Source organism: Somniosus microcephalus, chromosome 12 (assembly GCF_052327205.1).
Source record: "Somniosus microcephalus isolate GS21.2 chromosome 12, FLI_Smic_1.0, whole genome shotgun sequence".
NCBI classification, from domain to species: Eukaryota; Metazoa; Chordata; class Chondrichthyes; order Squaliformes; family Somniosidae; genus Somniosus; species Somniosus microcephalus.
The window spans coordinates 122085547-122099756 of NC_140998.1; the positions used below are offsets into that span (position 1 = coordinate 122085547).

The 14210-nt window shown below is 43.7% G+C and overlaps 1 protein-coding gene across 8 annotated transcripts in view; it reads left to right on the top strand.

Annotated features, from left to right (window-relative positions):
• The window catches only part of LOC147109494 (ryanodine receptor 3-like), a 506629-nt gene that overhangs the window by 427123 nt on the left and 65296 nt on the right, over positions 1-14210 (top strand). For all 8 annotated transcript variants that reach the window (XM_086003490.1, XM_086003491.1, XM_086003492.1 and 5 more), the window contains 5 exons: positions 307-383; positions 2240-2313; positions 2599-2616; positions 3372-3452; positions 7119-7207. In XM_086003490.1, coding sequence (XP_085859616.1) covers positions 307-383; positions 2240-2313; positions 2599-2616; positions 3372-3452; positions 7119-7207 — 339 coding nt within the window. The remainder of the gene's footprint in view (positions 1-306; positions 384-2239; positions 2314-2598; positions 2617-3371; positions 3453-7118; positions 7208-14210) is intronic.

Here is a 14210-nt window from a genome sequence, read left to right on the forward strand (position 1 = left end):
CTGCATCAGCTATATGTCACTGATTAGTACATTTACAATACTGCTCTACTTTCAAATAAACTGTTTTCTTAAAATTTTTAAGATTGTTATGAACTGCAAGACACATATCCTAACTTATAAAGAAAATTAGCTGTGAAATTGGTTTTAAACAAATCATTGATAGATAAAACATGAAAGGAAGCAACTAATTCCATTTGATAAGCATATTCCATGGAGATTAACAAAACGTATTTGTTTCATTGCTAATATTTAGATAGAAATTTAGACACTTGCAAATGCAGAAATAACACTGCTTCTATTCTTTAGATAATGTTGGACTATTTGAAGGAGAAGAAAGAAAGTGGTTTTTTTAGAAGTCTGTCTGGACTAATGTGTTTCTGCAGGTAAAAGAACAAAAATAACAATATCTGCATGTCATTGTGCCAAGTTTTTACGCTCCTAACTATTGGTATTTCAGTCATGTAAAGTCATGCTTATTCACACATTTCATAAGTCTTTGTCGCTCAAACTAAAGATAAGATGGCACCTTGCTGGTTTTAACATTTCTTTTATTCATTTCCTAGTTGCCCTAAAAAGGTGATGGTGGACCTTCTATGTAGCAGTTTGATTCAACATGAGTGGCCCGCTAGGCCACTTAAGAGGGCAGTTCAGAGTCAACCACATTGGTGTAGGACTGGAGACCCATTGAGATCAGAGTGGGTAAGGACAGCAGGTTTCCTTCCCTAAAGGACATTGGTGAACCAGCTGGGATTTTACGACAATCCAACAGCTTCATTGTCACTTTTTAGGTTTCAGATTTTTTAAACTTAATTCAAATTCTCAAACTGGTGGGATTTAAACTCACATTCTCTGGATAATGGTCCAGTAACATAAACACACTACGGTACCCCCATATGACAGTTTCATAATAGATGCAAGACTCAAATCATACATTCCTGGTTCCAAGCACCTTTACCTTAACTGACTAACTTCACAACAAAACAAGTAGCCAAACTTCATAGAATCTATAAGGGAGGCTTTCTTCCCAGTAATGAGTCCTATCCCTGCAAAATGTTACTAGGACTATACTCCAGACAATGTCAAAAGTAAAAGATTCTGTTTGCAGTAAATGTGTCAAAGCAGCCTAAGCACAAGTGCATTTCTGCAAGATCCATTTCTAAAATATAGGGGGTGAGTTTCCTTGGGGCTGCTCCTGCTCCACTGGAGGCCCAGTACGGGGCGGAGCAGGAGAATACACAAAGACATTCACCCCCATAGACACGATGAAGAGGACAGATCTCTGACCTGACATAGAAATCACATCATCTGCTGCTTGAAACATCTGAATCATTTACATTATTTTGAAACTAGATTACACCAGAGGTATTAGATCACTAATTGGATAGCACCAGAATTATCCATCATGTTCCTAGGTAAGAAAGACTTTAAAATAAAAAATGATACACTACAACTTCATATTTCTTTGTAATTCATATATAATCATACTTCACAAATTATATCACCTGTTTTGCAATATCCGTGGTGTACTTTGCAAGTTATTCTACTTTAATCATCCTTACCAATACGGGTATGGTAGTTTAATGATTATGTTACTGGACCAATAATCCAGAGGCATGGATGAATAATCTGGAGAACATGATTTCAAATCCCACCTTAGCCTGAACCCTAACCCTAAACCCTAACCAGTTTGAGAATTTGAATTCAGTTTAATAAAATCTGGAAATGTTATAAAAAGCTTGTATCAGTAAAAGTGATCATGAAGCTGTTGGAGTGTTGTAATAGCCTACCCAGTTTATTAATGTCTTTTAGAGAAGGAAACTTGCCATCGACCGATGTGTGTCACCAATGTGGTTGACTCTTAACTGCCCTCTGAAGTGGCCACCCAGTTGCAGCAATTCAAGAAGGTGGCCCATCGCCTTCTCAGGGCAACCAAAGATGGGCAATAAAAGTGATGCCCACATCCCAAGAATGAATAATACAAATCTTCAAGGCAGCCAGGTGCCACCTTATGCGACAAAGACCTGTGAAAGATGAGTTCAAGTAACCCAAGGAGATGTCTGCAGGGCACATCGCTGTACTAAATCAGTGATAGAGTTATAATTCCATTTGATAATTCATTAATATGATGAGAAATTGAATGTCACTGAAGCAGCAATCTAATCTACTGATTTCACAATCTATCAGTTATGAGAGTGGCACATTTTGTACTGTTTTATTTATTTTCTTTATACAATTTCAGTGTTCTTGACTTGAATGCCTTTGAGAGACAAAACAAAGCAGAAGGTTTGGGAATGATGACTGAAGATGGAACACGTAAGAACTGCATCTTTTATCTTTTCATCCGAACATTAACAGTTTATCTTGCAGAACTACACAATTGTTAATACATTATTTCCTTGAAACTGTTGCTCTGTAATTGTACCTTCATTATTTTATAATTATTATGTTCTCATTGTTGAGTTTAACTTGCCGTCTTACAAGTTCATCATATTTTTATGGTTACTGTTTCTGTATTTTTTCTTTAAATGTTTTATTAATAAACCATTTACTCACATTTTTTTCTCCTCTCCCTTGAACCCTAAACTCATTGATCCACAGTCATTGTTCGTGAACATGGTAAATACATGGTTTGGATATTTATTTTTGAATGGCAAGACTGTCAGAATGTGGACTAGAAAAAATACTAATACATGGTTCATGTTTTAAATATGGGCATAATTATTCAATAATGGGTCAATACAGTTTTTTTCTAGTCCATTAAAACTGCTTATTGTGTGGCTTGCTTTGAGGATAACATTTGAAAATGTTTGTATATTGGAATTCTTGGAATGGAAGTTACTGATGTCTGTCAATGAAGAATGCATTTTAAAATAAGGTTGAATACAAAGATTATGTTTTATTTAAATATGTTTGATTTCAATTTTAAATTCTTTTGTATGCACTATGGTGCATTTTAGAGCTTGGTGTGATTTTTTAAAAAGCATCAAAATTCGAAGTCTATATTTGCATTAACATTGCATTTGTATTTATTGTCACCTAAACAATTACTACATAAAACAAAATAAGGTAAGCAAAATAATTACGAGAGTGCAAGAAACTCAATTGTGATACAAATTTTCTCTGCAAAAAATCTAAAATTAGTCTGATCACAAAATGTTCTGACAAAACTAGTTTTGTACAATTAATTAAAGAAAGAATTTGAAAATAAAATCAATACACAGCCTTAAAATGATGTAATGTGGAATGATTTTATTTTACAGTGTTGTGTTTCATGATTTATTAAACACTGATTACAATTGGTTTCCATAGTGGTGTGCCAAGTGCTGGGATTTCTTTCACTATAAGACTATCACTTTTCTTAACCTTCCCAGGTGAAAAGGTATTGCAGAATGATGAATTTACTCGGGATTTGTTTCGGTTTTTGCAACTGCTGTGTGAGGGACATAACAATGGTGAGTTCAGTTCGGTTATCTGCTGACGTACATCACACCGACCTCAATGACACAAGTGAGAAAGATTAAAGCAGAAAAGACACACATTTAATTTCCATGTTATTTTTATTTGGTAAAGGTGAAAAAAGTTTTCAGGCTTGGTGCTGTCTGCAGACTTATTAGTAACATTCTGTTCTCCGAGTTGTATTGATATAAAAAAATAAAATTTTCTTGCTACCTGTCGATTCAGTTTGAGTAGTAATGTGTGTATGTTCAGTTATATTATGGAATGAAGTGGCTTATCATGCACTACAATAATGTACTAAGATTCTGAACTAATGTATGGTGCGATCTAGTTTCGCCCACTGTGAAACAGCTCTGTCTGGGAGACACTGACTCGGGTATGTTCTGGGTCCCTGGCTGTTCACAGTATTAATTAGTGACTTGAAGGAGAGTATTTCTTGCTATGTTATAAAGTCTACTAATGATAGCACACCTTGTGGCTAGGTGACAAATGAGAAAAAACAAATTAAACAGACTGCTGAGGAATTGCCACTGGATTTTAATGTATATAATAATAATTGTAAGGCTGGCTCCCCTAATGGCTTAGCTATTTTAACCAGTAAGTAGCTGAACTACAATGATCAGGAAGATCCCCGGTTTATTCTAAATTAGTTAACGTCAGCCATGCTGGTAGTATAGGTGTTGCAATTGGTCTTAGCACCCTTAGGAAGAAAAAAAATAATCCAAGGTCCCTGGTGCTGATCCTTATCCATGGCCCTGCAGATATTTCTCTCATGCTCCGCGCTTAGGACCACTTTTGAAAGTGAGTGTATACCCTCTGAGGACAGGATTGTGTTATGCCTCACATGGTTGGGTAGCCTGCAGATACTCCCTGTCAAGGCGTACGCATGAATAATAGCCACTTGGACAAAATACCAACTGGCATCCAAACTCATGTGGAATATACCCAGCAAAGAATCAATGCCTTCATGAGAGATGGGGAGGGGGACATATTTAAAATGAGGGATAAATGATAGGTAATGCATGTGTACGCATGAAAAGTGTTTATTACCAAAGGCAGGAAACAGAAGATTTGGGTGTGATTATTAATCATTCACTGAAAGTTTCTAATCAATGTGAAACTATTCAGAAATGCTACTCAAATGTTAGGATCTATTTTGTGAGCATTTAAGTTAGTTATAAGAAGTTATTCTAATCTAATGTGGCTTGCTGATCAAGCTGTATTGGGAATGTTACTTGCAATTTTAGAAACCACACCGTCAAAAGGATTTTGGCTAATTAGAGATAGTCAGAAGACCGACCAGGATTATTCTGAGACGTAGAATTCACAGTTATAAAGAAAGAACTTGTTTGCATTGGGAAAAAAAAAGATTGAAGAACACATGATGCAAGTCTGTAAAATGCTGTGAAGCATAAATGCTTTAGCTGCAAGCAGGTTATTTGACTTTGACTGTAAGCACAGACTTAAAGGATACAGGTTTAAAATTAACAAGCCTCAACCAAGGCTAAGTCTGAGAAGATTGTTTCCTCCACAGAGTAGTATATCTGTGGAGCAGACTCCCAGTAAAATTATCCAATACCGCATTGATTAACTCCTTAAAAAATAAGCTGTATAAATACTTGGTACAGTAGTTGGATTGGAGGTTATAAGGCTACATATAGATTGAGATAATTTAAACCACAGGAGACACACAAGTTCCTGGCTGATGTCAGTGGAAGAGTGATGCTGTTTATGCAGAACAGAAGGACAGTGTGTAATACTGAAGATGTGGGATGGATGAATATTGCAATTTGTGTGATTGCCTTTGGAGATCAGACATATTTATGCAATACTTGCAAAAGCAAAAAAAAACTGCATCAGAGACAACTCCCATAAGTGACCCCTTTCTCTCGTTGAACCAGAGAGTGACTTTATACACGCATCATCAGCTAATTTAGCAAGCCCAGGAATGAAAAAAACCCCACTGTTACTGTATTTATACCACTGGATATGACATGAGCCCTAGCCTTTGGAAATGATAGTCTAAGCATCAATCTGATGAGGGTTTATTCTATCAACTACAGGACAGTTACATTAAAAATAACAGAAAAGCACTAGCAAGAGACAGTGCAGTAGATTACAGTACTTTACAGAACATTAACTACACCACCTGAAAGCAAAAATAATAAACGACATAACCCTTTGTTAATTCTTTCAGTGATAGTGGACCTGGATCAGTGTCTATTCCATAAAATATATGTGGGATTTCTTCAGACCCATAGGCTCCGATATTTACAGGGAGGCAGCAGGGGAGCAGTTTAGCTGTCGGGAAACCCGGAAGAACCATTTTTGGATCGGTTTCCTGGCCACAGCCAGCCAGATTGAGAGACTGGCTGGCTGGCAGGTGGGTAAGCCTGTGGCACCAGGCCACGGCCGGGGAGCGGGAGGGAGGGATCGGGGGGGCGGGTGGGGTGGACATTGAAGGAGGGGGTGCCAGGAGAGATCGGGGGGGGTCAGGGTGGACATCAATTGTTGTGGGGTGGGGGGGGGGGGAGGGCGCCGGGAGAGATCAGGGGGAGCCATGGAGGAGATTGCAGGGGGGCCGTGGGGACATGGGTGGGGGGTGCAGGGAGATCGTGGGCCGTGGAGGACATTGTGAGGGCATCGGATCGCTGGGGAGCTTAACAAGGTAGCTTGGGGGCAGGCGGGAAGCACTCCTGTTCCTCCTGGGCCACAAGCAGTGCCGGAAAGGCACTTAACTGTTCCACGCAGCAGTCCTCGCCTCCTTTCAACTGCCGGGTCTCCCGGGGTCCGGGAAACCCAGCTGGCCAGTGTTAAAGCTGGTACAGAGAGAAGAACCTTAGGCACACAGCCTCATTAAAATATTTAAATGAGGGACTCGCCTCCTGAGAGCATGTTAGTCGCCCACTCCCAGTCCTGCCTCTGTAAAAAGCAGAAGTTGGCGGGTTCGAGGCGGGTTTGAAACGTTTTAAATTTTAAGCTTCTACCTCAACGGCCTTAACTGCTGTAAGGCTGTTCAAGATATATTTTCCATCACCTTTTGAAGTTCAACCAGGAACATAGGAAATCAACCTTGTAAAGCCAAATAAAACTACCAATCTCTCAAAGAATTAAAAACATAGCGAATCTAAGGACTATTCCCTGGAGTGCCTGCAAATCCCATTGGCCATTCCCAGAATAAAGCAAGCAGTTATCAGGAAATGTTACTGGTGAGATCAACCCAAATGGCTTTGCAAATAACACTTTAAAGCCAGGTGGTCTTATCCAATCTCGGATAATTGAAATTTAAATGTGCAGGTCTCGAACAGGATTGTGTTTTTAAGTGAATCTGATTTTAACCCCCAAAATGCTGCTGAGGAAAAGGCAGAACAAAAATAGACCATTAATAATGCACTTAATTTTGTCATATTGAGGTATAAAAGAATACCTCATGCCAAATGTATTCCCATTCATGAGGACTGTTTGATAACATATTCCTACTATTCTAGTAAGGGGCCTATTGAACCCTCTTGTGTAACTCATTCCTTAATAACTGTCATGTTCTTGTACTTTGCTACAAATTTTAAATTGAACACAAACTCTCTTGACTTCTTTCTATACAATATTTCACAGCACAATTGTGTATTCTCCAACATTTTAAATACTTTTCTTTTAAATTGTAGATTTCCAGAATTACCTGAGAACTCAAACAGGAAACACGACAACAGTGAATATCATTATCAGCACTGTTGACTATCTGCTGCGCCTTCAGGTAATCCCAAAATATGCAATGAAGTTTTGTGAAAGTCAGAACAAAATGATTAATATTTATGAACTATTTGTTCATAATGTAAGGATATCAGCAAATAGTGATGATATTTGTCTGTGTTGGATTGCTTATGCCTTACAGCATATTTGTCTGGTTATTGATTGCTTGTGCCTTAGCAGCCTAGAGGAGTTTTACTTTCACTTTGATTCTAGCTGCATCACAGTATAGAGTGTTCTGTAAAAAGGCTGTTAAAAAGAGTTGAATAGACTTTAGATTAAAACAACTTTCTCTTTCAAGAAATGAGTCTTTATTGAACCCAAAAAGAAATCAACACATGGTGTCAGAAGAGGATTGAAAGAAAAAAAAAGAGAAAAAATCGGATGTTAAATCAGCTCTCCACATAGAGATTAGCAAGCCTAAAGAGAAAATTGTTACTTACCTTGGCGAATAGCTAACAAAGTGAAAAATGGAAGGTTTACTCCCACCAGCGACCCTTCAATTGTCAGGTAATGTGGCTGAAAATTGGAGGAGGTTCAAACAACGTGTAGAGTTGTATTTATCAGCAATCGGAGCTGAAGAGAAAAGTGATAAAGTAAAAGCGTCACTGTTCTTACATGTCGTGGGTGATGAAGCGCTGGAGGTATATAATAACTTCACATTTGCTGTTGATGGAGACAAAATGAAGCTAGATAAAATAATGGAACAGTTTGAGGCCTACTGCATACCTAAACGCAACGTTACGTTTGAGAGGCACAAATTTTTCACGTGTACAGAAAATCGGCGAGACTATTGATCAGTATGTGACTGAACTGAGAAACCGGAGCAAATCGTGTGAATTTGGGGGACTCACAGACTCGCTGATAAAAGACAGACTGGTGTGTGGTATTCCAGATAATGGTCTAAGGGAAAGACTGCTAAGAGAGCAAGATCTAGACCTGGGAAAAGCCATAGCACTGTGTAGGGCTACAGAGACTGTGAAGTTGCAGGCAAAGGAGCTGTTCAGTGACAGTAGCTGCAACGTGGATGCAGTGAGAAAGAACGGATACAAACCGTTTAACAAAGAGAGCGCCAATGTGAAAAAAGAGACGTGGCCAGCAAACGAAAATGAAAGAGACAATCGGAAGTCATGTAGTCGATGCGGTATACAGCATCCACCAAGAAAGTGTCCAGCATATGGTAAAACATGCAATAGATGCAACAAAAACAACCATTATGCCCGTTGCTGCAAGAACCAAGTGCAACAAAGCAAGGTCTATGCAGTAGATGAAAGCGACATAGAGGAATTCTATGTAGATGTTGTATCTGAAAACAAAAGAGAAGAAAGAGACTGGATGTTGACACTAAAAGTGAACGACATACACATTCCATTTAAATTGGATACTGGAGCACAAGTTAATGTGATATCAGAGACCGATTTTAAGAGAATTAGACCCAGACCAAAGTTACATGGAATACAAGTGAAAGTGACCGGATACTCAGGTACTGATATACCAGTGAAAGGAAAATGCATTGTCAAAGTAACACACAAGGACAGAGAGCACACGCTAGCATTAATCGTGGTGCCAAAGGAAGTGCAAGCCATACTAGGTTTAAAAGCCTGTGAGAGACTGAACCTGGTAAAGAGAGTCCTCGTTGTGGAAAGCGAAAGAGAGACAGTCTATGATGAACTGAATGTTGCGTACACACCGGGTAAGCTGATGTATACAGCAGACACGTTGTCCAGAGCTGTTGACCCAGGAGAGCCCGCAAACACAGTGAAAAGACTGAAGTACAAGGCAAAAGACAGTGGAACTGACTTCGACCAGAGCATGCTTGTATACCGCACAACGCCGCTCGAGTGTGGTATGTCACCAGCCCAACTCCTGATGGGACGTCGGCTAAGGTCAAACCTACCCATCCCGGAGAAACTCCTGAAAACAAAAGAGGGGGAGAAAGTGAGGAAGTTCAAAGAACAACCAGATCACACAGCTGAGAACCAATCATCTGAGGCAACAACTCAGATTCAAGGACAATCAATCAGAAAATCCTCAAGACACGTGAAGCCTCCTGAGAGACTCATTGATCAAATTTAAGGACTATTGTTAAAGAAGGAAGTAATGTTATCTTATTCTTTCTTCAAGTTCTAGTGTATTGACATATTTCATGTGAACACACAAAGCAAGGGTAAAAAACCTTGATCATTATAATGATGATGTAAGTTCGTTAAATGTTGTTAGTTAAAAGTAAAATACTTTTGTTTTAAGAAAGGGAGATGTAAGGATATCAGCAAATAGTGATGATATTTGTCTGTGTTGGATTGCTTATGCCTTACAGCATATTTGTCTGGTTATTGATTGCTTGTGCCTTAGCAGTCTAGAGGAGTTTTACTTTCACTTTGATTCTAGCTGCATCACAGTATAGAGTGTTCTGTATGATGTGCCTCAATAAGTTCCGAGACTCGATGTTAGCGAAACAAAACAAGGCTTTTATTAAATTAGAAAGTAACACGTAAAAGAGAGAGATGTCTTCCTTCTGGAGGCTGAGGCCAGACTGAGCCAGCTTACAAAAGGGGCCAGGTATGGGCGGAGCCCTACACACAGCACATTCCAATACATAATACAATGAGGACTGGGGGAAGGGAAATGACACTGAAACCGACCACAGTCACAGGCAGTGATGAATGGAATATATTTCATCACATTCACCCCTTCTATAGATTTAGTCTGTTCGGGGGTTTGATAGTCCTCTGCGACCGACGTGGTGCCGCGGGTGTCGGCTGGGTGTCCCCGGTAGCCTCCTGGGTCTCTGCCGGGGGTGCCGCCAGGGTTGTTGAAGGGGTAGTTGGTGGGGGTGCCGTTGGTCGATGTTCTTCCGGGGGTGATGAAAGAGTAGTGGGTGGGTAAGGGTTGCTGTGATCGTTGAAAAGAGTAGTGGGTGGGTAAGAATTGCTGTGATCGTTGTCGCTGCTATTGCCGTGGTTGTTGTCGATGCCGGCTGGGGCGACGTCTTTTATGGACACGGTGTCCTCCCTTCCGTCGGCGTGCCGGACATATGCGTATTGGGGGTTGGCGTGGAGTAGGTGTACTGGCTCCACGAGAGGGTCCGTCTTGTGGCCCCTCACATGCCTTCGCACGAGTACCGGACCTGGGGTGGAGAGCCATGACGGCATGGATACACCCGAGGTGGATTTCCGGGGAAAGACAAACATACGTTCATGAGGCGTGGCATTAGTGGCCGTACACAATAGCGACCATATCGAATGGAGCACATCCGAGAGGACTTCCTGCCAGCGGGAGATAGGGAGGCCCTTGGTCCTTAGAGCTAGAGTGACTGCTTTCCACACTGTCCCGTTCTCTCGCTCCACCTGGCCGTTACCCCGGGGGTTGTAGCTGGTGGTACGGCTCGTGGCGATCCCCTTGGACAGCATGTACTGGCGTAGCTCTTCACTCATGAAGGACGCCCCCCTATCCGTATGGATGTAGCTCGGCATACCGAACAGGCAGAACAGGCTGTTGAGGCATTTAATGACCGTGGCGCTGGTCATGTCTGGGCAGGGGAAGGCGAATGGGAACCGGGAGTATTCGTCCACAATGTTCAGGAAGTAAACATTGCGGTCGACGGACGGGAGGGGGCCCTTGAAATCTAAGCTGAGCCGCTCAAAGGGCCGTGTAGCTTTGATTAAGTGGGCTCTATCTGGGCAGTAGAACCGAGGCTTGCACTCAGCGCAAGTGCGGCAGTTCCTGGTCAGAGACCGAACTTCCTCAATCGAGTAGGGTAAGTTACGGGACTTTATGAAGTGGAACAGCCGCGTGACCCCTGGGTGGCAGAGGTCGTTGTGGAGGGTCTGTAGCCGATCCCCGGTGGCGCTGGCACACATCCCTCGTGAGAGGGCGTCAGGGGATTCGTTAAGGGCCCCTGGCCGGTAAATGATGTCGTACTCGAAGGTGGAGAGCTCGATCCGCCACCTAAGAATCTTATCATTTTTAATCTTCCCCCTCTGTTTATTGTTGAACATAAACGCTACCGACCGCTGGTCGGTAAGTAGGGTGAAGCGTTTGCCGGCTAGGTAGTGGCGCCAGTGGCGCACTGCCTCCACGATGGCTTGGGCCTCCTTTTCCACGGAGGAGTGTCTGATCTCGGGGCCTTGGAGGGTCCTCGAGAAGAAAGCTACGGGCCGCCCCGCCTGGTTGAGGGTGGCCGCCAAGGCGAAGTCAGACGCATCACTTTCCACTTGAAATGGAGTGTTCTCGTCCACTGCCTGTAGCGTGGCCCGCTCAATATCCTGCTTAATGCTTTTGAAGGCAGCGTGGGCCTCAGCAGAGAGCGGAAAAGAGGATGCTTTCAAGAGGGGGCGGGCTTTGTCGGAGTAGTTGGGGACCCATTGGGAATAATAAGAAAATAACCCCAGGCACCTTTTCAGGGCTTTGGGAGTGTTGGGCAGGGGCAGCTCCTGTAGGGGGCGCAATCGGTCAGGGTCTGGTCCGATTTCCCCATTCTCCACCACGCTGCCTAGTATGCAGAGGCGTGTGGTGTTGAAAACGCACTTGTCCTCGTTGTAGGTGAGGTTGAGTTTTTGTGCGGTTTCCAGGAACCTCTCGAGGTTCGAGTCGTGATCCTGCTGATTGTGGCCGCAGATGGTGACGTTGTCGAGGTAGGGGAAGGTTGCCTGCAAGTGGTGGTCATCGACCATGCGGTCCATCTCCCTCTGAAAGACCGAGACCCCATTCGTCACCCCAAAGGGGACTCTGAGGAATTGGTAGAGGCGTCCGTTCGCCTCGAAGGCGGTGTACGGGTGGTCCTCTGGTCTGATAGGGAGCTGGTGGTACGCTGACTTGAGGTCGATGGTGGAGAACACCCGGTATTGGGCGATTTGGTTCACCATTTCTGATATGCGGGGTAGCGGGTAGGCGTCTAGTTGGGTGTACCTGTTGTTCGTTTGACTACAGTCGATCACCATCCGTTTCTTCTCGCTACCCCTTACCACTACCACTTGGGCGCGCCACGGGCTGTTGCTGCGTTCAATAATGCGCTCTTTCAGGAGCCTGTCTACCTCGGTCGCGATAAACCGCTTGTCCTCCCAGCTGTACCTCCTGCTTTTGGCCGCTATTGGCCGGCAGTTAGAGGTAAGGTTCGCGAATAGCGAAGGTGGCTTTACCTTCAGGGTAGCCAGACCGCACACTGTGAGGGGCGGCTGGGACCCACCGTACTTGAGCGTGATGCTTTGGTGGTTGCACTGGAAATCCAGGCCCAAGATCACGCTCGCACATAGGTTCTTCATGATTAACACTTTAAAATTATCGTATACAGTTCCGTTAACGCCCAATTGTACCATGCAGTAACCCAGAATGGTCGATGTCTGGGTTTTATCAGCCATAGAGATGGTACCCTGAGTAGGAACCACCTTTAGGGAGAGTTGCTGTGCCAGTTCAGGGTGGATAAAACTCTCCGTGCTTCCACTGTCAATTAAGCATTTAACCCGGCACCCGTTTACCTCGATGTCCACCATTGATTTGGATAGCGGGTGCGGCCTGGTCTGGTCCACTGTGACCGATGCCACTGTAGGGCCCTGATTGATACAAGATGGCATCCACGCTGTCTGCTCATAAGATGGCGGACCCCACGAGGTCGGGCAAGATGGCGTCCAAGATGGCCGCTCCCATGGCGCACACGCGGCGGTTGCGGGTTTTCCGGCGGTTGGTTTTCCGGCGGGGTTCCCTCTGCACACCTTCCCGAAGTGCCCCTTCTTACCGCACTTAAAGCAGGTGGTGCCTTTCGCCGGGCACAGGTTTCTGGTATGCTTTGGCTGCCCGCAGAAGTAGCAGTTGGGTCCCTGACGCGTCGCGGCTGTCGTAGGGCTTCTGGGGGGAGAGCTGGGCCCCGCCGGTGTCGGGCTGCCGGGCGGGGAAGATGCCTTCCAAGATGGCGGCGCCCTCGGTGTGCACGTGGCGGCGTGGACGGCGCGGGCTGAAGAGTAGGCGTCCAAGTTTCTCTGGGCCACATCCAGGGACCGCGCGGTGTCCGCAGCCTGTTTCAGGTCCAACCCCGTTTTTTCCAGCAGTCTTTGCCGGATGTAAGTGGAGCTGAGGCCTGTGATAAAGGCATCGCGAACAAGCTCGTCGGTGTACACTGCGGCTTTTACATCTCGGCACTTACAGTCTTTGCCAAGCATTTTCAGGATGCTTAGGAACTCCTCCACCGATTCCCCAGGTCGCTGTGCGCGAGTAGCGAGTAGATGCCTAGCATACACCTCATTCGTAGGCTGCTGGTAATGCGCCTTTAAGATGTCGCAGGCGGCCAGGTACGTATCGGCGTCTTGGATGAGGGGGTAAACCCGGTGGCTTACCCAATTCCGCAGAATTCCGAGTCTCATCCTCGCAGCGTCCGTAGCATCTTTGACGGCTACGGAATTGTCCAGGAAGAATTCCATACACTCAAACCAGTGTCCGAAGCGTGCTGATGCGTCCGGAGCATGTGGATCCAAATCCAAACGTTCGGGTTTCAGGAGTTGGTCCATAGTGTTGAAAAATAATTTAATAAAATTGATGTGCCTCAATAAGTTCCGAGACTCGATGTTAGCGAAACAAAACAAGGCTTTTATTAAATTAGAAAGTAACACGTAAAAGAGAGAGATGTCTTCCTTCTGGAGGCTGAGGCCAGACTGAGCCAGCTTACAAAAGGGGCCAGGTATGGGCGGAGCCCTACACACAGCACATTCCAATACATAATACAATGAGGACTGGGGGAAGGGAAATGACACTGAAACCGACCACAGTCACAGGCAGTGATGAATGGAATATATTTCATCACACTGTAAAAAGGCTGTTAAAAAGAGTTGAATAGACTTTAGATTAAAACAACTTTCTCTTTCAAGAAATGAGTCTTTATTGAACCCAAAAAGAAATCAACACACATAAGAATAACTTTTTGAAATTTATTTTGTATCTCTTCACTTTCTGTCTACAACTAGTGTGCAAACATCTTTCAAACTGGTCACTAGACAAGTAGTCATCACTGTATTTGCAGTAAA